Consider the following 25,410-nt stretch of genomic DNA (forward strand, 5'->3'; position numbering starts at 1 on the left):
TTGAATTTTATTACCAAGTTGAACATTTTTTTGGTGGATTCATTTGTGAGCCTAATGGACAATCAAATGCTTCTGAAAAACTTGGTGAGTTCATCATTATACCAGTTACTCTAGAAATTTAAAAATAATCAAAATTTTCATATGACAACAAATTGAGTGGTAAAATTAATTCCAAAAATCGAAAGTCAAACAAACAAGTACATTTGGATCCAAATTGAAACAGGCTAGATAAAACAAATCTGTGAAAATAGAGTAATATGGATTATTTTGATTACCTCTCTAACGATGATAATTTAACCTCAGACGGTTGATAAATACAATTCATTTGAGCAGCAATTACAAAAAACAATTGTTTCGGTAACAATGGAATACCATACAACGTTTGTGTTCCCCTTTTATCCGAAACGTCTTGTTGAAAAATTCGCCATGTTTGATAGGCCGTTTGTAAACCACCAACATCAGCCATATTTTCATTTCGTGTTGTATTCCAATCAAACTACAGAAAACATTATTTTTGAGAAAATATTTATTTCAAACAAAATCAGCGAATAGAGAACTTGGATGTTTTTAATAGTTTTTTCATGTAAAGTATTCTAAACTATAAATTCAAACGTCAATGACGTCGATACATCGTTTTGAGCAACGCCACCGCACGGAGAAATGATAAAATAACATGCAGAATGATAAATGGTTTGTTTCTCAACTGCTTTCACTATATTATAACGTAATGTACTATAACATAATACTATTATAATACTATTAATACTATTCCATAATAACAAACTAAAAAATGTTAATTTAGTATGATTCCGATTGGTTCACAGCCTCAACGGATGTAAATACGGCACCACCGTTTTTTATTCAAAAATATACCTTTTTTTAAATTAATTATTAATAAAAAAAAACTGGCATTGTTAATTTTTTTTTTAAATTTATTTAAATATACTTTAGACGAACTATTTTTTCATTTATATATGAATTTGCTGTTAAAAAAATTAGTTCTCTAGGTGTAGGTAGGTGTACCTTTGGAAAAATTAGTTAAAAACAAGGGATAAATAAAAAATTAAAACTTGTTTATAAGGTGAAAAAGGACATTAACCCTAAGACATTTTTCCATGGTCCAACCGAATGGGGTATTCTACTATTTTTGAAAAACTACTTCAAAATGTTGACTTTGCTAATAAAAAGCCACCTAAAATTTATTTCGGAAAAATACACACGCTTTCTTCCCAAAAACTTAAATTAAATTTTAAACCTTTTTTCAACTGTCAAAAACGCGAGCATCCAATTTGATGACGTAATATCGGTATCATTATACTAAATAACACAAATAAGTTTGACAGATATATTCATAGACAACTGATTATAATAAATATAAATACTTATTATCTATGGATATATTATACCCAGCTGTCTACACTGAACTACATGATGGTCTATGGTTCATACCGATATGACATCACAACAGGGCTTGTCCGCGTTTTAGGTCACGTAATATACAGTTTAAAAATTACGATTTTTAATTTTAAAATTATAAAAGAAAAATGTGCTTTTATGACTTGAAATCAGAATATTTAAGTATATTTTTACATAAATTTTAACTTTTTTCAAATTTCATAATTTATTTTTGACTAACGATAATACCCTATTCAAATCAGTGTTTCCAAAGCTACCAACTTTAAGGTAGAACTACCAATTTTAGGTATCTTTTTCAAACCTACTTCCTCGCAAGAAAATCCACCAACTTTTTCAGTTTATAAAAAATTAAAAATTTGAATATAATTCTGTGAAAATGCTTATAACTATGCCTCATAATATTATGTTTCTTTCTTTATAACGAAGATTTTATTGTTCTTTCATTGATTAAACACTTAGCGAAGAAATATTTTAAATTGTTAAATATGAGATGAAGAATCTATTTTTGGTACAGAGCGATCAAAACTGGCAAAAGGTCATTACAGTGGATTACGAAGAAAAAAATAAAGTTAAGATCTACCAACTTTTAAGCAGGATTTCCTGAAAAACTACCTACTTTTTAAACCATATCTACCACCTAGACAGGTTTTTAATGGGCAACACTGCTAAATAACTTAAAAAAATATAAGGTAAATCTACTAACTTTTCAAAGTAGATTGGATGGAAACTACCAACTTTTTAAATCCTATCTACCTTCTAGATATATTTTAAGTTGGGAACACTCATTCAAATGTTGCCTTAGACTCATACATACCTGATGAAACTCATCACTTTTCGAATTCTTATTTTTCAAAAAATATTTAGCATATTGCCTAGCAAAACAATCGATACGTGCTTCTAATCCCAACCGAGATTCTTGTGAAAACCATGATGTTTTTGTACCGTTTCCATCGAAATTAATACCATACAAATCGAAACCATGTAAAATTGAATGCATAAATATTGATCCAATTGATGCATGTGCAACATATTCTGGTACATCGTCACGCAGATATGCTTGTGTTAACAATGCAATGGGAATTACTAAAAAAAAAATTATAAATTTTTATTAATATTATAATTTTGTCTGAAAGATGACGCCATTTAATACTTACAAACAATATTTTCTTGTGGTTTATAAGCAACGTTAACTACATATGTTCGTGTTTGCCTAAAAATTTAAATATTACAAATAATAATATTATTCAGATAACAAGAAAAACCCATGAATACCACTTTGAAAGCAAAATTATGAGCCTAGGGCCCCAAATAAAACACAAAGGTTGTTATGACTGTCCGTTTGTTAATCTCCGAAACAATGATTAGATTTGATTATGATTTTTTTTTGTTTTATTTGAGATTTGATTTAATTGGAATCGTATCTTATGGTTCTTAACGAAATGCTTAACGAAAACTACCTTACCTGGTAACCTAAGGTTATTTTCAGCTCTTTTTGCTACCTAGTTGTATTAGTATATGATAAATCATCGACTTTGGAGCTATAAAGTAGGTTGCTTGAAAACTTGTAAATTCTAGTTTTGGAATCTATTGTTCAAAAATTTTTATCAACCCTTGCCGCTTTGTACGGAGGGTTGAAAGGGTGAGAAATGTTATCCCGAAATTTTATATGAAGTTTCGAAGCGTACCAAAATTTTCAAAAATTATTTTACAACAAATTTGCTAAAATCACTGGAAAGCTTGTTTATTTTTCATAAAAACAACTAGGTACAAGAAATTACCATACAAGCTTCTGAAATAATCGTCGCAATATAATTTTTCTCATATCATTCGAAAAAAACATAAAATACCTTTTTTAAGCCCCTTGCATACTGTTTTATATAACAAAAATAACATACAAAAATTTTAAAAATTATTTAGCAACAAATCTGTTAAGACCATTCGAAAGTTCATACGACCTTTTGGATATTGGTAGTATATAAATCGAGAGATAAATCATATTTTTAAATTTCCCAGAGATTTGAGAAGCTCCCAGCGCTAATAAAAAGGGTATATAGCATCTGGCGCAAAAACTGTTTGTCGTTTCACGTTGCAAATTTTAAGGCTAAAATTTAACTCTTTTCAAAGTAATATTATGTGGTTTTGTACCAATATTTTCTTTACACGTACAGTTTATCACTTCTATTTTTGCTTCTAATTTTATGTAATTGTCGGAATCCTTCGATAGCATTTTCAAAAAAATTTTCTGGATCAATTTGAATCTGAAACGAAATATTTTAAACATAAAAAACAGATTTTCCTAAAATTTTCGAATTTTGTATATCACTTTGATATTTATAATTGATTTTTATGTTACATTTATAGTTGATTATCGTCCGATCGACCCAATCAATTCAAAAAAATAAAGGACAGGTATTGTATCTTGCTTTACTAATTCAATATTTCTTTAGAAACTACCTACAAGTTTATTTTGACGACTATCAGAAACAAATTATATATTTCGTTTTTTGGCATTTGTCCAAAGAGGTACATTTTTTTCCCCTAAAAAAAATCGAAAATACGAAAAATCTATTTTGTCTCTTATTTTGTTTAAAACTTGTATTTTAGCTAATTTTGATACGGTGAAAACGATGCGGTTGGATAAAATGCACTCCGATTTATAGCTTTCAAGATATCAGTCCTATAGAAACGAAACTCGGACCCAGAAAAATTGGATGTCGTGATATTTTGAAATTCATAAGTCGGACATTCAAATGGATGCGATTTTTGTAATATTTGGTTCAAAATGACTTTCAATGTATAAAATTTTTATGACTATCAGAAACAAATACTTTTGTTGCGATTTTGAAATTCATAATTCGGACATTCAAATGGATGCGATTTTTGTAATATTTGGTTCAAAATGATTTTCAATGTATAAAATTTTCATGACTATCAGAAACAAATACTTTTGTTGCGATTTTGAAATTCATAAGTCGGACATTCAAATGGATGCGATTTTTGTAATATTTGGTTCAAAATGACTTTCAAAGAATAAAATTTTCGTGACTATCAGAAACAAACAATACCAACCCAAAAGGGTTGGTACCCCTTAGAAATATCGAGAAAATTCTAAAAATAAGAATATAATTTTTCGATACCTGCCTTGTTTTTGGAAATATCGAAGGCTAAGATTAAACAAAATCGATATTTTGAAAATTACTCCAGATACCGAATATTTTTTGAAATTGTGTCTCCACTACCGTGCTCATACATCCTAAATTAATCGGGCACAACGGGCTACTTTTGTTTTCAATATTTATTATAGTTTTAACGTTAATTTATAAAGTTTTTCTTTAATTTCCACTAGTTTTGTAGAAATCTATGGAAACATACCACCATAAACATAAACCAACGTTAAATATGCCTACTTTTGAAGTCATTTATTTATTTAAATAATCGGGCAACCCCCTTAAAATTTTCAGAATTGGTTTAGAATTAGTCCAACAATTTATTTAAAAAAAAAAATTAAACATTTTTTTAAAATTGCCTCGGTGCTCCTACATCCTTAATTTAAAAAAAATTTAAATCATTTTAGGTTGTCCCAGTCTATCATTTTAAAAATGAATTTATATTTCTAGTTATCTAGTCTTTTAATTATACTTACATTTTTCATTGTATCAGAAATATACGTTAAATTAAATAATGTAGGCCATATTAAATATTGTTCACGTAACAATGATAATTTCTGTAATGCTAATTTTCTGGTTGTATCATCCATCCAAGTTAATAATTTCATACGATTTGCCAATGTAACTTTTAAACGATTAAATAAACCGCTCACTTTATATGTTAATTGTCGTATATAAAACATTGGATATTGATTAATATATAATGCACCGATTGCTTCATTATATAATTGTGTTGTTAATTGTACACAAAATGCTGGTAAATGTTGTTGATAATATTTCGATGCGTTTACCAAATTTTGTAGGACATCACGTGCATACATCATTAATATTGCATTATGTATGATTCTGAAACAATTTAAGTCAAAAATATGAATCTTGTTTACAAAAAATCGTGTATAACCAGAAGCTGCATTTAATAGCAATTTACTACTATATACAGGTCTCATGACCACGGACCATTTTTGCCAGTTACATCCACAATAGTACAGTTAAAGATGTTACAAATAAAGTTAAATGAAAGAAACCGGGTATATTTTGCTTCAACCTCATGGAATGTGTTTCAAAGGTGTCAAATATAATGACTAACGAATGAGTTAGTGGCGCAAATGTTAACAAACAATAAATTGTTAATTCAATGGAATGATTATTGTTTAAGTTGACTTACAAAATTAATAAATAGGCAACTTGATTAACGTATACGTTATACATGTATAATAGTTTTCGGTTATTTAACAAACACATAACATTTACGTCATACAATTTGCCTACTTACTAATTTTTTAAGTGAACTTTAACATTGATAGTTTCATTGAATTAAAAATTTATTGTTTATTAACAAATAGAAACATTTGCACCATCAACGCATGCGTTACTAATGATATTTGACATCTTAGAAACACATTTCGTGATGTTTTAGCAAAATACGAGCGGTGTTTTTCATTTCCCTTCATTACCCGATTTTTGTGACATCTTTTACTGTACTACAATTATTCTTACAAAAATATTGTTGCTAAATAATCATTAGGTAAAACAAAAGAGCGAAAGGTGACGTGGGACACCCGGTAGGAACTATGTTCTTTTTGCTATACTTAATCTATAGATATGAATCTTAAGCACAAGACCACGACCGTATGAAGAATATTATTAATATTTCGAGATAATACACTATAAAAGAAGTAGCGGTCATAGTTCCAAAAATATATTGAAAAGAAGCCCCCGGTGTTTAAACATGACCATTTAAAATTTCAAAGACATTTTAAAATTAATAATCGCATTTAGATAAGTAAAGAGAGAAAATAACAAATTTAGTGTTTCAAACTACAAATTTTTTTTATTTTAAGTATATTGTATTGGATCAAATCAATTCCACCTGAGTCATTACTTCTTCTTATTACATATGTTATGACATATTTCAGCTTTAGACATGACGTAAAATGTTGAAAAAGTAATCTATGAAAAGTCGCACAGTGATGTACTTCGGATAGCGCAACGTGCTTTATCTTTGAGCATTACAATAATTACTTTTTCTATAGTTATAGGCTACAATATTTAGGTAAACGTAATAACAATCCGTTACAATAAAAACCAGTTGAAGCTGCTACTCGGAGCTAGAGTAAAGGTTTCCTACAAGAGAAAATTGAAAAATTTTCAATGTTTCAATCGCAAAGAGAACACCTTCTAATACAACCAGTGGGAGGTATTCTAGGTAATGAGGGAAAAAATCATATAGTTCACACGTTTTCATCGACAATTGTTGAATATTTAAGTTATCGTTAAAAAAAAGTATTGAGGAATAATAGTGCTGTAAAGAGAGGCAATTTCTATTGATATTTTAAAAAATGGGCTTAAAAACACATACACTTTCCCCTATTCGCTCAAATTTCGATCTTTTAAAAATTTGAAGTAAGAAGATAATGCTTTGCTTAGTAACGAACGAAATAATTTTGTGTATTTTTTGAATTATGTCTTCATATAAGTAGAAGTAAACTGAGTGACTTAGAGAAGCTAATTTTTCCTATTCGACTCTTAGTAAACCATGGAATTGGATGTAAAAATACATTAAATATTTACTTCGTAATAGTCCGGAAGTAAGCCCTCACTACTACCTCATCCCTCACTACTATTCCAACCACTACTGGATCAGCATAACCCACAACTAGGGAGACGTGAATGGGATGGACCCAATACATGCGCATTTCTAGGAATCGTGACATCAGTCTGGAGACGATTAATTGATGCGTTACTTGAGTGAGACATCATATAGTTTGATACAACTTTCGCATAAAAAGCACTTTCGTTGTTTTAATATAAAACCCCCGAAAGAATTCCAAAAAACAGAATTTGTTTACGCCATGACATAGTATGTGTGGTTTTTTTACAAATGATACTCAAGCATACTCTTCGATAAATTATTTAATAAAAAAATTATAATTACTAAAAAATTATTCGTGATTTTCTAATCAAGCACTAAAAAATCAAACTTGGAATAAAATAATTTGATATAAAATATTGAAATTTCCAGTGCTCATGCTAAAATTGAAAGAAAATTATTTACTTTGTTATTGTATAATTGGTGAATAACAACATTTATCGATTTGATATACTCTTAAAAAAAGTTTAAATCAGGTTCACTTAAGACATAGAAATTAGTCGAATTAAAATTGAGAGACTTTGGAATGTATGAGAAAAAAAATCGTAAAGCTATAATTGAATGTGATAACGTGTTCTTTTGGTAGGTGTTACATATGCTCTCCCGGGACAAATGCACCCGCAAACCAAATCATCCACGACAATTTATCCATCGACAATACAATCAATAGTTAAACTCTCGTGATTCCGTTAACTCTCTGATCGACGGGCTTTAATAAGGTCGAGTTAGCGCTGGCCTGGAGACTTTCAACCTTTTGCTTTTGCCCTGCGATTCTGTTCACTCTCGGACCCACAGGTTTTCCATGCCTCCAATGCAGTCGAGCTAACACGGGCTTACGTGATTTTTTGCCTTTGTGTTAAGCCTATGATTAATATTCAGAGATGTTCGGCAGGTAAGCAATACCTCTAATGAGATTCAAGTTTGTTTATCCCTGTGATTTCATCCACATGCTAATCCACGGGTTGACCGTGCCCCTAATGAGGTCGAGACACCACGGGCGTGCATAACACGATTTGGAAGGCGGGTGATTTATCGCGAGATATGTGCCACGGGTTAAATGGTTTGCGAGTTAAAATAATTGCCATCAGATGATTTGATACGTAACAAATTTGGTAAGAGTAAATGAAAGTTGGTCGAGTGAAAACACACATTTTTATTTAACATTATAACTGTACGAATTTTTTCAACATCTTATTTTAAATCGATTAAATAATTCTAATTAAAGAAGAACATAATTCATACTTTTTATCAAAATGGATGATTTTAAGCAGGTTAAGCAAAAAATCTACAATAAAAAATCATGCGACATTGTACTTTGAAGCGATAAAATAATTTTTTTGTATGCGTCCAAATGTATTATAAAAATATCGTCCCATATTACTTTATTGCCATAGTTTAAGACCATTAATATTCACCCAAATTTATTTATTATTTTAAAATAATCTGCCTCGAATAATGCATGTATGTGAAAATTGTAAAATAACTTTACTCTTAGATTATGACAATAAAGTGAGGAGAACTTGCGTTAAATACAAAAACAAATGGGGATATAACGACGGTACTTTATTTATGGTTAACGAATTGATTAATACCGTTTTTGAAAACGGGCCATCAAATCCTCCAGTTTTGTTAGATAGCTTGGGAAAACAACATATAGTACATCGATATTTGTTATATTTATAGAAAGAACATCTTCAAATAATTGTTCCCACCGTATCTGAAAATAAATTCTGCTTATAATCGCATAAAACTGCTTTTGATAAATCGATAATATATTGTCATTTTTTTTTCCCTTAAATAATTGAAAATTTTATTGAAATTTCTCTATTAATATACATATAGAATCAAACTTTCATCTTTAAATTTATTTATTTCTATTCAGTTAGATAAAACACTTAAATTGATTACTCTAACTAAAACTTTAGAAAACTAACTAAAGTTTAAATACTTTAAAATGATAATATCAAAACGTAAGCTTAAAGAAATTGAAATAAAGCAGAAAAGCAGACATAGAATGTTTATTCAAAACCATTAATCGTCAATTAAGCATCGTTTCGGCTCTCTATTGAGCCGTCATCCGGGATCTACATTAATCAAGACAAACAGATAAATTATTTTATCTTATATATTCTTATATATTTAAACGAGCAATTCTTGTATAAACTATATCTATATATCAGCAATTTTGGAAACGGCTCCAACGATTTTCATGAAAATTAATATGCAGGGGTTTTATTAATTTACGAAAACGTCCTTTTATGCGTGTTTTCAAGAAAAACTGAAACATGGACTGTAAAATATGACTCTTCCTTTCATCTATTGGCGACAATATAAAATACATTATCGGGACATTCAAATTAGTATTTGTGTGGAGACATTTAAATGGTTCTTATATTAGTGATAAAATACCGAGTGAATCTCGGTCAACCAGGTGTTTACATATAATGTTTATAATTTGTAACTTTTGTATCTGTGTCTGTTTTGGTTATTGAATATGTCTGAGGAAAGCTCCATAAGAGAGCCGAAAGTTCCCAAAAATTATATGTCCCCTTTTCTGCTAAAATTCGATCTATTAGATAATAAATATGGATACAAATTATCTAAATTAGTAAACCTAAATATTTAAAAACATTATCAAAAAGAAATAATAGAGAACATTTCAATTTACATCTATTTCAATCAAATCTTTCCTTTCTAAATCTTAAGAATTTGTTTAATGTTTTGTGTCACGTAAGAAATACAATATTGAAAGGATAGAAAAAGAGTCAAAATTTTGAACTAATTTAGTAAAATAAATATTATGATGTCTAATTACTTACAAACGTATAATCACTTTGTAATCTTGATAAATTAAATTGCTGCGTGGAATCCCAATGAATCGATTTTCTTTGATCTTGCAACTGTTGAAATTAATATTCAATACAATTACAATTAATTATAAAAAATTACAATTTATTTTGTTGATTAGATAACCATTGAAACTGGTTAAAACTGATATCGTTTTTTTCAGAATAACAAATAACGGACATTAGATACAATTTCTTGAGTGTGAGACACAGATGGATTTTACATCTGTTGCAAAATTCCCTTCACGTCAGAAATTCCAAAAAAAAAAAATAAATAAATAAATAAATATTCTATTCGCTATTTGTAAAATTGTATTAAAATTTAAAAAAATTCCCACGTGTGTTAACGGGAAGGCTCCACTTACGTAGGCTTTGGTGGAAGAAAAACTTAAGCAGCACATGAATATCGTGAAATGGTTTTATATGGATTTGCGCCAGAGGCAGCTAGGTAGAAAAAAAACGAGCTTACCTTATCTAACGATGCAATAAATGAAAGTATATTATGATACTCGGATGTTCGTTGTTGGTCCGTCATTTTCTTTGGAAGAAATCCGTCAAGTAAACTTTTTATTTGTACCAATCGATTTTCGGGTGATCTATTCTAAAATAATAACAGTTCAAAAGTTTCTAGTGATTTCATAATCATCATTAGGTAATCAATATTAATTTTTTAGAAAATATTATAGATATTTCGTCCAAAAATATTGTACACATAATTGAGTATGAATGAACAAAAAAAATATTATTTTTGATACTTGATTCACCTACGGGAACTTTCGGTAAATTTCAAGGGTTATGTTTTTCTAAATTATGACTAACCATCTTTTAGATAATTTTGATCAACCATAAGTTTCTTTTGAAATCTGTTTTCAATATATGAATCGTTTGGCCTCCAAATTAATTTTTTCGGTACTTGTGTATCCATACGATAGTTTTCTGAAGTATCCTACGAATAAATGAGATATTGATTTGTACTTACATATCGAAATAAATGTGGATATAACACAGATGATGAAAATATCGTTGATTCGGGTACATCGATATAAATTGACGAACTTAATCGATCATTTTGATCGTAATCTAAATATATATCTAGCAATGGTGTCCCATTTACTTCATACAATCTTGTTAATAATGGTGTTAAATCTGATGGTCCCACAGTACTTGGTGGTAAATAGCCGCCAAGCTCATCCAATATTGTATATACTACAATAAAATTATGACCAATTAACCTAGTGGATTAAGAGCCAGGCCAAAAATAATTCGTTGAATTTAATAAAGCTGATCATTTGAGGGTGAGTTATAGTACTTAGGTACACACACATACTGCGGTCAGTCAAGTGAACGGCATAACAGTAGTCAGATATATGCTATCGAAACGGTTAAGTTTTACGTGGTACTAAAATGAATTTACTAAAGCGGAAAATTGTTATACAGATTGTATGTTGCATATAAATAACAATAATGATTGTAAGTCAGTTAGGTGTTAGAACAGGACTGGTCCGTCAGCCCCTATTTATGAATCATAAATAGATAAGATTTGTTTATGATTTCCGTGGTATTTAAATGAATTTTCAGCTAAATAAATTTATTTAAATACCACGGAAATCATAAATAAATCTTATCTATAGTTAATTACCGTCAACAAACGGAACTACTAAATGGAAAAATTAAAGCTTAAAGAACCTTACATTTTTGGTGTGATGTTGATTTTTCATTAGTAGTAATACAACTATTATAAAATAGACCTAATTTTTCGAAGGCGTAACCAGAAGTATTTCTTGATAATAAACCTGAAAAAAAAATCTATAAATATTAATAAAATAAAACTTATAATAGTATACAAGTAAGTGGGCATTATTTTCACGAAGATGTAGGCGTTCTGGAATAATTCCAACATTATATTTTTAAAAGTATTAATCAAAATAACAAACAAGGGTTTGAGGATATATTTACTCCAAAAAAATTTAAATAATTGTGATAAACTGTTTGTATATATACGGGCTGCACTTTTTAAGTTGGCATATGCTTCAAGATCGATAAATAAATTTAATCGAGGAAAATGCTTCACACGAAAAATGATAGTTTCCAAGGCGCACATCTTATCACCGGTATCATATTCGATCTAAGTTTTGAGGTTCACGTAAAACCTACTCTGATTCATAGCTGACAAACATTAATGAACCAGGATTTTGAAGAAATAAAATTTAGATTTTTTTAAATAAAATAATTTTAGATTTAGATTTTGTAAATAAAGTTACTTTGCTTAGTCCACTATATTGAAGGATGAACCCTTTAAATTAGAAAGTTATTCTTTATAAATACATAAACATTTGTTGTTTGAAACATTTTTTTGTCAATCAAATAGTTTAGACAGAAAAATTGAAATAAAAAGTCTAGCTTTTTGCGCGTTTCTTCATTCAATTTGAAGAAAAATGGTCTTTATAGAAAAATAAACCACTTTTATTGGATTTATTGGAAAATCACTCTTCTTGGATGATAACTTTGGTATCTTGCAAAGGGTGTTTTTAAATGATTCCTTGCCCACGCCCACGCCGATAAGTCCGAGGCGGTTGAACACTTGGAAAATATCATTCGGCGATTAATTGGTGAAATTCGACTTAAATTGCTGAAAAAAGTTTGTGAACTCAAGTATTAATGTCATCAAATCATCTTTCCAATAAAGCCATTTTCATTGAAATTAAAATGATATCGATTTCTTTGAGGAGTCGATTGAAGCCTATTAATGGCAATATGATTCGAAAAGAATTTCAAAACATTTGGTCGAGTCGGTCGAGTTATTATTATTTTTTAATATTTTTCATAACTTTTTATTATGCCGGGAAGTTATTCTTAAAAGTCGCACCCAGACCCTACCCATGGCTTGTCATTGTTTTATTTTAATTTAAAATTATTAAAACTGTGAGCTACATCCGTCAAAATCACAGCTTCTTCAAATAGCCCCACATTCCTCTACTGTGACATTTTTAATATTAAACATACACATTTGTAAATAATATCTGATACTACGAATATCTCTTTTAAATACATAAAATATTCAATAATACTAAATGGGTTATAATACATTTATACAAATCAATGGATCGTGGTTTTTGTGACGTCATCAAAATAAAATATTAAAATAAAATAAAAGAATAGAATAAAAAATAAAATACATTATATAGAAGTGGGCGGTAATTAAATAGCATTGTGTTTGTTATACTTATATTTCTACTGTATCTATGCCGTATCAATCATTTAGACTTGGCATTATCAATTCTGTTTATGGTTTTTATATAAATTTAATAATAATAAATATGAATATTATGAAATACAACATCTCTTTTTTGTTCATCGGCTATTAATAGTTTCAATTTAAAAACAAAAATCATTTTTTTAATTTTTCTTCAAAAACTATTAGTTGCCACAGATTTTTTGTTTTTCAAGAATGTTTCACAAAACCACTAGTTGATTTTCAACTATCTATCTTTTATAGTTTTGAAGTTGTGGATAAAAGAGGGTTAACATAGATGTTTACGAAAAAAAGTTTCAAACAAAAGTTGTTTATTTTTTATAAAAAACATTTCTAATATCTAGAGTTTTGTTCTATCTCTAACGGCTTACAGGGTTTTCTCATACGCGCTCAAGACCCTATTGACCTATGTTATTGACCTATGTTGATGACCTATGTCATTAATTTAGGAACTTTTTATGTCCTGAGCACGCCATAAATATTTCAGCTTGATATCTCTTTTCGTTTGACTTACCGTAATGACGTACTGACGATCTATTATAATTGTTGCTCGCCAATTTCTAGATAATCTTAATATATATATTTCTTGTGTGCGTGTGTATGTAATTGAACTCCTCCCAGACGGCTGGACCGATTTTGATGAAATTTTTTGTGTGTGTTCGTGGAGATTCGAGAATGGTTTAGATTTACAATTTGGTCCAGTACAACTGTTTTTGAGGGCTCCGTACCAAAAAAATGAAATTTCATTAAATGGTGGGAGCGCATATAAATCATATCACATTATGTATACTATGTGTACTATGTATTTTTAATAGTATTCAGGTATTGTCAATAGGCATTTATTAGAGCCATATGCGAGCGCAGCGAGCGTCAATAGGCATTTATTAGAGCCATATGCGAGCGCAGCGAGCTCTACTATCAATGGTCAGGCAAAAGGTCGAAGGTCAGGCCACTCCAATAAATAGGAGTTAAATTGGGGTTTAGCGGGATGGGTTTAGCGGACAGGCTAAACGTAGTATAGGTATTCATGAATTGGAGATACGTTTTTACGGGACAACGTCCGTCGGGGCCGCTAGTAAATTATAAAAAGAGTCTTGGTACGACAAATTAAAAAAATAATTTTCATCTAAAGTCATTTCAGAAAATTACAAAATATTTTTTCATTATGAACTGACAAAGAAGTTGAATCTCTCTTTGAGATATATTTTCAGGTTAAAATGGTTTTTCTAAAGAGATTATAGAAAAAATATATGGCCAGTTTAATTACCAACATAATACTTTGTCCAAAAAGTAAGGTGACATTTGAATTTAAACTGCGCGCGTTTGTTGTGCATTATGAATTCCTTCCGCCCGGCCAAACAGTCAACAAGAAATATTATTTGAACGTTGTGTGTCATTTGCGTAACGCTATTCGTCTAAAAAGGCCGGAATTGTGAAAAGACAATTCATGGTTTTTACACCACGATAATGCACCACCCCAGACCGCACTCATTTCGTCAAAAAGTCAACCCATATCGTTCCGCAACCACCGTATTTACCTGATCTGGCGCCGCGCGACTTCTGGCTGCTCAGTTTCGAAGATTTTAAAATCCGTTGGCATAAGTACATTGCATCGGGGGGAGGGGTCATTACTTTGAATAATAAAAAAAGAATTTTCAAAATAAATACAATGCCCCCTTATTTTTTAGGAACAGTAGTATTTTCTTTTTGTTTTAGCTTAGTGAAACAAACAATTTTGTACACATATCTTCGTGTTCAAAACGATTTTGAAGAAAATAGGAAAAACATTTGCAAATATTCTAGGTAACTTGCTTTCGATATGGCTCATTTTATCACGTATTTTATTCAGCAAAATTTTTTATACCTTGACTAAATGGTAATTGGGAAATGTTTGACTGAATCATCAATTATTCAAAGAAATAAATAGTAGATTTGTGTAGCTTTTTTACTTTCTAGGCATACAAAATACAGATAAAAATACTTCTTTAAAAATTTAAAACAATGAGTTTAGAGATTTCTGCAATCCCTTAACAGTATCTATAAATGTTTACTACCCACTTTGTAAATTGAAAGCTGTAAATGTTTCTATTTTATTTGTTGAATGCATGTTAGTTATGCAAATAAGGGATGACACTTTGTTGATATGTATTGTTATATATACAGAACGTCACATATGTAACGAAACGTCACATAATCTTCTAAAGAAGCTTTACTATTGTATTTAACTAATTATTATTTTATTATTGTAATTTAACTTCCAATTTTGTATGTATATATACATATGTTTGTTTGGAATGCAACTGTATTGAGTTGAAATTATGGTTCCTAATTTCCTGAATTTAGAACTAGTTATTTTAATGCACTCCCATGATATGAATGTCCAACTTCCATGATATGACTAGCAATTTTTAGGCAATCCCATCAAATGATAGGCTCTGCTGGGAAGAATAATTATAACACATGTAAATCGGATGACAATGCGTTTATAATGGTAAACATGACCTAATTTTTCCATTCATTCTATCATAATTTATACACTCCTTTTATACCATGTATCATGAAATATACCAAAGTATACTAAGTTTAGTCCCAAGTTTGCAACGCTTAATAATATTGATGCTAGGAACAAAATTTTGGTATAGTTGTTTATAAAATCACCTAATTAGTCCATTTTCGGTTGTCTGTCTGTCGTCTGTCTGTCATCACGATAACTCAAAAACGAAAAAAGAGTTGAAATTTGAAATTTTTATAGCATGCTGAGAACGTAAAATTTGAGGTCAAGTTTGTAAATGAGCAACATAGGTCAATTGGGTCCTGGGTCCGTAGGACCTATCTTGTTAACCGTTCTAGATAGAACAAAAATTTATATAAAAAAAAATATTTCATATAAAAAAATAAGCAACTTTTGTTTGAAACATTTTTTCGTAAAACTCACTAATTACCCGTCAGAGCGCAAATTCTACGCAAATTGTATAGTATGTATTATATGGGTATATCAGTTATACATGTGTGGCATGTATGTATGTGTAATGTGGCAGAGTAGTCAACACTGTCTATACATGATATTTCAACTATTAACTCAGTCAATTGTTTGTTTTCACTTGTTAGTTTTACATTTAAAACTTAAATCAAAAATACTTTTTAAAAGGCAAGCTTATTTTGTACTAAAATCTAGAAAATAATTATTCCTATGAGTCAATTGAAACACTCAATTGATTCATAGAAATAAATTGACACAAAAAAGCGTCTCACTTTTACCAATAGCCTTATATAAATTACTTCTTTACTTTTTAGTGCCTCAAAATCTGTCTAAACCGAAAAAATTTCTTCTAGCTTCAAAAATATTTTATTCTTCAACTCTAAAAATGCAAAAATATAGTTTAAGAAAGAAAATTCTTCTCACTTCGAGAAATCCTTTTTTCGGGATATAAAAAAACGAGATTCTGAATATTATCTAAAGTAAGGTCATTCTTTGATAAATATTCAAGGAAGAATCCAATTTTGATGAAATTTCCTCACTGATAGCTTATCGAAAACCGAAATGAAAAAAAAATCTCCAAACATTTCTATGCATTGGTAGCAGTTCTAGGAAAATTGTAAATTTTCATAGTTGTTTCTATCTTTACTATGGTCTACTAAATGCTACCTTCAGGATTTTTGTTAGCTAGTAAAAAGTTTAGCAATACGTGAAGAGAATGGCTTTAGCTTTTTTTAAATTACACGCCAAACAAAATATCCGTCTCTATGCATTCAAATTCTGCCGGTTTCTATTCGTTTTAAAACAAAAAATGTTCTTAACCTTCTCAAGAGCTTTCATGATTAAGGTTAATTAATTCAATGAAGAAATTGCTTATATGAAAAATGAGTTTCATAGCTTATGTGACATCCGATTTATGTAATATTAAAATAACAACTGTTACATTCACAATACGATTATGGGGGTCGGGTAGTTTAGTGTTTAGTTTTATATGTCTATACATCTGTTTACATGCATAAAAATGGCTTATGTAACAAATTTTTTTCTGTAATGTACTTCAATACAGTAAATTACAATATACAGGGTATTACTTACATACCGCGACAAAATATCACTAATAAAATAGAAGCGAGTACAAAACAAAAGTGCAATAACATAAACTAGAATAATGTAGCAGTAAAATTAAATTCCAAATAAGTGTTGCAAAGTTGAAAATAGTTGAGGGAATAAAAAAAGTTTTGCAAAAGGCACCACTAATAAAATCGTTTAGACTTCCATGTTAAAATAAAAAATAAAAAATACGAAGAACCTTCATATTTTAGGCATAAGTAAGCGTTCAGGGAAATCTGCTTCGTTCTCGCTCTTTACAAAGAAATTACATTTTTCCTTAGAGCCTTCTCCAAACTGAACCGATTTTGAGGACCATCGACTATGTTTTAGTTTTTCCGGATACGGAACCCTAAACTTGCACTTGAAACATAGCTAAGAACACTCCCCATTAAATTACTTTTCAAACCAAACAAAAAAAAAATCCAAAGCGGTCAAACTTATCCTATCTTTTTTTTGGTTCGGGGATTAAAAAGTAAGAAGAAATAAAAAAAAATAAAAAAACAACTCCTGAAAAATAACTGAAAAACATAATTTTTACACTCACTTTGCAGTTGTAAATTGACATTAGCTTGCATTGAATATACAGTGAAACGATTATCTGGCATTGCTGAGGAACTACCACAAGCGAATTTGTAAAAATCTTGGCATGGAGATATTCGCATATCCATGGACGAAAGTATTTGAGCGGCCAATGCTTTACATGCTCCCCCATCGCAAACCGGATGACTCTTACCATCCACATCGTACGTGCATTTTTCTTGCATCTGGAAAAAGTAATGAAAATAAGAAACGGTATTTACATTTTATAAAAAACTAACTAAACTAACTTTAAACATTTTTATCGTATTCATCTCAAACAAATTTTCATAATCTATGTTTATTATATAATTCACATGTATTAAACAGGATGCTTTTTAAGTTGGCATACCTCGAAACTTGAAAAATAAATTTTATCGATAAAAAATGTTTTGTTCGTTCTTGGGTGCACATCTTATGCTGACATTCAATTCAACGTGGGCATTTAAGCTCAATGAAAAGCTTCCTATGCTTCATTAATGGTAAGAGATAGAAAAACATTTTAGTAATAAAGATGTTCCTGATTAAGAGAGTTACATTTGATGTTCGAAACATGTTCACGAAAACCATACGGTTTGGACAAAATCTAACTCGAATGACTTTTACAGAATAAGGGCACTTTTCGATTACAAAAAATCCTTATAAAAGATAAGAACTAATTTTATTATTCAGAGCTTTTTTTTACTTCTCACTTTTATAAAAATTGTATGAAAATTTAATTTTTTGTTCCAACTATTCGGTTTTCAAAAAAAACTTCAAACAAAAATGTTGATCGTATTATAAAAAACAACGAATTCAGTTTGTCTTTCAATGTCTGCGTAAGATTTGTGTCTTTGATAAAATCAAGGTAAATGAAAAACACTCTATATAATTCCGTTTTTTCATATTGTTAACCAACATGGGGATAAAAATTAAACATGATTGTGAAAGTTTTACTTGGAAGCTTTCGCTTTGAATTTTTTATAGCGGTTAAAATATTAGTTCTTCCAATTTTTATATTCGTGGACCATAATGAATTTTAATAAGTTATAAAGGGACCTTCTTTCTACAAGGGAATATTTCTAGTTTGTAAAAAAACTCTGCATGAACTGAGCCACGTAACTACCCTTATAAATAAATATATGGGTACGTACTTAAAATATTTAGGAGCCATTGCAACAGTCTTCAATTATCTATCTCCTTTAGTTATAAGTGTTCTTTGATTTATTTATGACAACATTTTAACTTTGTAATTTACAAGATAATCAAGACAAAAAAGAGAAAAGCTTTGCACACTACAAAAAACTTTCAATCTTAAATAAAAAATGACAAATGAACTTAAGCTGCAGTCTGAAGTTTAAAGCATTCAACCGTTTTTAGTGATATTGTTGTGTTGATCCATAGAGTTTTTGAAATAATTTCTTTCAAGTCAAAAATTTGTCCAATATAGGTTCTTCGGTGAGTGTGGCGCGTCATAAACTTAATATACATATATGACAAAAAATAGCATACAACACTCCACAAAAAAGAGTTTGCCAAGCGATATTTCTAATTTTCAGAGTGTCAAACAACCAAAATCTCTTCAAATATGATGAAATAAAAACAGATATTCATCAAAATCATGGGATAGTTAAAATTTTGTCTTGTCCGTAATTCTTTATTTCATAGGCCTTTGAAACAAAAATATTACTCCGGTCGGCTCTTAAACTACAAATAAAAAAAATGGAAAAACTACAATAAAAAACAATTAAGAATTGAATATCATGGTCAAAGTTTAGTTTGAGGTCATAAACCACCTAATTTTAATAATCTGTGGTTTGAGGTTACAATGCTTTTACAACAGTGAGCGCGCATAAAGGATTTTCATTGGCGCCAACTTGATAGTATAATAAGTTCCTTTCATAAAAAAAGGTTATTCAATTTCCTTTCCTTTTGTTTAACTTTTGAAAAGCTTCTCTTTTGTTCTCAAATTTAGTATTTTCTTTTCGTAAATTTTTTCCTAAACCATCAGCATTTAAATTTTTTTTATCGTTTTTGTATCTAACAAGAAATTTTTTTGAATCACTCAAGAATCATGTAACTACTGGTTTCTCAATACAATGTTGTATGCAACAATGGCAACCAAAAGGAAAATTGGACATTTTTAAAGAATATAATTCGCGATTGTTTTTAAGTATTCAAAGAAACTTGTTAAAAATCGAGATATATATTTTGTTTCTAACTTTGATAAAACATTGCGATCCAAATCATCTGTAACCGTGTTTATTAAATGATTCAAGGCATAGTTTCAAAGATTGTTTCAAAGATATGCATCCAATCGTCATATGTAAGGTGTGTCAAAAAACCCAAAAAAATTTTTAACAAATATTCGTAAACAAAAAAACCAAAGAATAGCCGATAGTACAAATATATATGTATATTAGCTTGATACCCGCCCACTTCACTGGGCTTAAAAGTAAAAACCACCGCTTTATAGCCTCCAGCCTTTCTTGATATGTACAGTCTTCAATTTTGTTAGATGTAAAATAGTCATAATCCATTGAGTATATCAGAAAAGTTGGCCATGATTTTTTGACATTAACTATTTAAAATTTTTACTCTTTAATTTATGATTCAAAATGATGATCATAGATCTTCTTGTCTAGTTTATGGTTCAAAATGATGATTGTAGATGGCTCAGGTCTACGATCATCATTTTGAACCATAAATTAAAGACTCTGTAAAAATTTAAAAAATGGTAAATGTCAAATTAAATTTAATTTTTTATTATTTTTTTAATATATCTTTAAAAATTATAGTTCATGTGTTATTCTGATATATAAGCTATATTGCTGTACAGTTTCATTAAAAACCATTCGCTAGTTTTAGCATGAAAGCGTAACAAACAAACAAACAAAAATGCTTACTTTCACATTTATAATATGAGGGGTAGGGATATACATACTATATAACTATATATACGGCTTTTAGTATGTTTTTTCAGAATTGAAATAATATTTATTTTGAAAACTTTATTAAGACAATTGTATTATAAGTTTTTCAAGTATTCGTTGTGTACAGAACCGAATTCAGCGTCACTGGCCAAAGTATTTCCTAATTTTTAAAAGTAATCCTAATTTTTTGAAAATCAGATTATAATCAAAGTATGATACTCGCTGATAATACAACTTTCAATGGGTGAAATCATTTTTAAAATCGGTTTAGTAGTTAATTCAAATATGACGAATTTTCTTCATACAAATTATCATCTCCATTTCACCACCAAAACGACCGAGTTTCATACAAACTTTCCTCCCTTATTGACCCCCTTAAAGAATGAATGTTCTTAAAAATAGTGATGAAGTTAATTTTTGTCTCAAACTATGAGATCATATAGCAATTTTTACATTTCTCATTTCAAAAATGATAAAGTTCTTTCTACCCCTTTTAAATCCCGTTAGGCGATGAGTTTCAATAAAAATACGAAACATGTCTTCCATCCATTGTTAAAGAATGTCTATGCATTTGAAGTAGATTTGCCCCTGTTTTTCAAACCCTACGGTTAGAATTTCTGAAAATCTTTCCTTATCAAATACGTAAGTCATACACATCCTCCAAGTTTCAGGTCTTTACGATCAGCGATTGTAAGTACGTTGATTCGTCAGTGAGTCATTCAGGACAAAGCATTTTATATGTATAGATTAAATTTTTCACACAATGTTTGTTTCGTTAGTGTAACAATGTTGCCTTTATTTTTAAATAATGATACTATTTATTTATGTATATCATACATATTAAGCAATATTGTTATTAAATGTTAAAATCATTGAATGAAAACCAGATTTCCCCGAGTTGCGTTAAAAACGGTCCTGCTAGCAAAGAATATGGACATTTTTTTAGTATTTATAAACCTTGAATTTCTTGGAATAATTCCAATTTTCATTTGTAAGCATTGATTACGTTAAGTAATTATATTGATTATAAGGAGGTTTTTTTATATCTGCAAAATTTCAATGCCAATTTATTTTCCGAGCAATTTTATTAAATAATTTTTTTTATCCTGAACGATGAGAAAAATATATCTAACTAATTTTCCAATGTATGAATAAATGTATGTATGTGTATGAACGGTTGGGATGTTATAAAGACAAATATTAAAGCTAACAATAAATAAAATTTGTAAAATTTTTTTTTTTTTTTGGAAAAAAGAAAAATTTAATATTTAAGTAGTACGAGCACCAAGGCAAGTTTAGACTGGTGGTTTAAATTATTTGTAACTTTTTTCAATTTTAACGATTAATTTTGCTATAACTTTATGATTGTAGACGAAAAGTAAGAATACAATTTTTCGATATCTGCATTGGAATCAAAATATCGAAAGCTAAATAATTAACAAAATTTTCAATTTTCCATATTTTGAAAATTACTCTAGAAACCGAAAAGTTTTAGTTTTACTTTTCGTCTTATTATAACATGCTTTATCAAAATTGAAAATATATATTTTTAAAAATTATTGTCCCCACTATCGTACTCATACATCCTTAATTAGTCGAGCAAAATGGTTTTTTATTGTTTTCAAAAATTTAATCAGGTTTTAACTTAAATAGTTTTTTTATTTTCCACCAACTAGTATTTAAGAAATCTATGAAAACGTATCTACCATCTACCGTTTTCCCATAAGACCAATATTAAATATGCCTACTTTTGAAGTCATTTATTTATTTCAATAATCGGGCAAACACACCTTAAAACTTCTGAAATTGATTAAAACTTAGTCCAACTTCATATAAAAAACCAAAACATGCCTTTGATTCAAAATTTCCCTGGCGCTCGTACATCCTTAAAAACCAAAAATTTCTCGAATAATATTCGAAATAAGGTTTTTCTTTTTGTTGAAAAATTTAAACTATTTGCGCATAATTTCCCCGTATAAATAGGAGTGGAGACAAATACGTATATTTTGTAAGTTTTTTCCAGGGGGAGAAATCGAGTCCGAACGATTAAATTTTTTTTGCAAAAGGGATGTTAGATGTATTTTACTTTTTTTGATTATAAATTGTTTCATAATTTATAGATACAAGTTTGTTTCCAAAATGCATCCGTTCATCTCAAAAATTTTCTTGTAAGATAAAATAATTTTTCGTTTCCCGCTTTTCAAACTAGGATGGTTTTTTTTTTTTAAATCATAATAGTACGAATTTTTTTAGCGTTATACTATTTTATTTCGAAATTTGCTACCAGAAAAATCTCATCATGCCAGAAACACCAAGAAAACAATGTGAAAAATTATGAATTGTACTTTAATTTTTTATTTATTTATTTTTTTTTTTTTTGGAGAAAGCTAAATATCTGAAGCTTCAGGAAAGAAAATTTTAAAAGTAAAATTTTACTATTAAATAATTGCTTCTTCAGTTTATTTTTATGGGATTCAATTTTATCAAAGTTTATATAAATAAAAATATAGTGCATAAAAAAAAATTAATAAATAAAAAGGTTTAAATCCCTTAATATTAATCTGGAAACTTCTCCATATTTCTGATTTTTAATCACAGGAATATGAATATATATTTATAGGCAGGTGTACCCTATATAGATGAACTATGACATTTGACTTCCTGATAAAACAATAGATTATCAACACCTTTATTTACCTGAGGAAAACAATCTCTTATAACTTCACCACCTGGCACACTGCTGATAAGAAATAAAACAGGTGATGCTACCAATAATGATGTCACAACTAATGTAGCTATTGTTAATGAGGCTTTATGTACACTATTATTATGATTTAACCAATAACATGGGACACAACATAACCATGTCCCACTAGATGTGTGTAGCACACGCGTGTCATTTGTTGTATCCGCCGGTGGGATTGTAACAATCGCCGAATTCGATGACGGTTGTTCATTGATACGGGCATTTGTTGTCGTTTGTTCACTATTTGGTGGTTGCACACTTCCGCCCGACGTAGAAGCTGTCGTTACCGTAGGCAATATTGTTGATGTTTTTGTTAAACGGTTTGTTGTTTCTTCCATCACTAAATTATCGTTACTGAAAAACGTTTGGCGCCGTTCTATGCAGCCCACGTTGCACCCCACCACTCTCTATATACTCACACATATATACAGAGAGTTATGTAAACATTACCAGGAAAATGTTTTCCATACAAATAATACGATTTTTTTTTTTTTTTTGGAAAAAAATTGAATGTACTCTAGAGAAGGTCCAGTGTAGCTAATAAATTTACTATTGAAATTTTAAATTTTGTTGAAACTAAGGCATTGAAAACACAATGTTTCGGAGTGTTTATGTACCTAAAATTTCTAATATGCGGGTGGAAGCTACGGAGATTGCCGAAGTATACAAAGCCATCTGAATTGCGGTTTTGGAACTATGTTCGTTATCGAACGTTATCGTTCTAATTTGTTTGTTGGTTGGGCGGTAAAACCAAAACGAGAGCAAAAAACCGACATCAAAAACCGACTGTTTTCACCTAGGTTACCAAGGAAACTAAAACTTTTTCAATAGGGCTTTTCATTTAAAAAATGATTCTTTTTGTTTCGGACTGTTTTCAATCAAGTAAAGACATATCTCATATCTTCTATCCTTGTCAAAAAGCGCTGCTTGAAAAAGATATATAACTTTCTTAGATTGAATAGTTTTTTGACAACTTTCCGAAACAAAAGCAAATTGATTAAAAGGTCTATCGATTCAGCTTATTATAAATTTTGAGAAAATGTAGAAATATTTTTATAATTGTCAATTTGTATTTTTTGTCAAAATTTTTATCATTTTAAAAAATTAAGTTGTGTAAGTTATCAGAAGTTAAAGATAACAGTAATAATTTCAAATAATAACAATGAAATTTGTATGTTATGTCATAATAAATATAAGTTGTTTAGGACTATACTAAATGTTATTAAAGATCTGGAGCTGATAATAACTCATTTTGAACTTAATTATTTATTGAGTGCATACATATAAAACATTACAATTTAGATGAAATTTATTATAAGTTGAATTCCTGAATTCCTGAAAGAATTGATTTGTTTGATGTAAATTTCAGTAATGTTATCTAGGTTTTCTATTTTGCTTTTGTTGAAATAGATGCCTAGATTTAATTAATACCGTTACAAGTTTCTTTGTAGCAAATGCGATATAATAAATTAAAATGGTCAACGTGCAAAATATAAAGATTAATACAAGACATACTATTAACTCAAATCTAATCTAACCGAAATTGAGATAAAAGCATTACTTATTTTAAGTTTTTACAATCATAACAAACTGCAGCGGTTTGAAAATGTGACACACGATGAAATGATTCGATCCAAATTCTCGTATATTTTTCATGTTTCAATTTCACAACATTTTCATTTCACAATGTATGACTAATGAGACCTTTATCCTATAATTAAAATATCATTAACTTGGTCTAAAATATTATTTTCTTA

General features: G+C 29.2%; 1 protein-coding gene across 1 annotated transcript; it reads right to left on the reverse strand.

Moving 5' to 3' along the window:
• LOC123292933 (neprilysin-1-like) lies at positions 1–23,983 on the reverse strand. Its single transcript, XM_044873646.1, has 13 exons — positions 23,605–23,983; positions 17,964–18,183; positions 11,771–11,872; positions 11,059–11,285; positions 10,549–10,680; positions 10,053–10,133; positions 8,826–8,950; positions 5,060–5,429; positions 3,583–3,674; positions 2,571–2,626; positions 2,231–2,499; positions 276–496; positions 1–110 (listed from the first exon to the last, which is right to left on the reverse strand). The coding sequence occupies exons 2-13, from the start codon at positions 18,181–18,183 to the stop codon at positions 11–13; spliced, it is 1,995 nt and encodes a 664-aa protein (XP_044729581.1). The 5' UTR covers positions 23,605–23,983; the 3' UTR covers positions 1–10.
• Between the last annotated feature and the right edge of the window lie 1,427 nt (positions 23,984–25,410).

The sequence above is a fragment of the Chrysoperla carnea genome, chromosome 2, assembly GCF_905475395.1.
Source record: "Chrysoperla carnea chromosome 2, inChrCarn1.1, whole genome shotgun sequence".
In the NCBI taxonomy this organism is placed as follows: domain Eukaryota; kingdom Metazoa; phylum Arthropoda; class Insecta; order Neuroptera; family Chrysopidae; genus Chrysoperla; species Chrysoperla carnea.

Excerpts from the sequence above, each read along its gene's own strand:
- LOC123292933 (XM_044873646.1), bottom strand. The coding sequence starts at position 18,183 with ATGCAAGAAAAATGCACGTACGATGTGGATGGTAAGAGTCATCCGGTT. Across the intron at positions 10,134-10,548 it reads TTATTGCATCGTTAGATAAG|TTGCAAGATCAAAGAAAATC; the intron begins GTAAGCTCGTTT and ends TAATTTCAACAG. Across the intron at positions 111-275 it reads AAATTATCATCGTTAGAGAG|AGTAACTGGTATAATGATGA; the intron begins GTAATCAAAATA and ends TTAAATTTCTAG.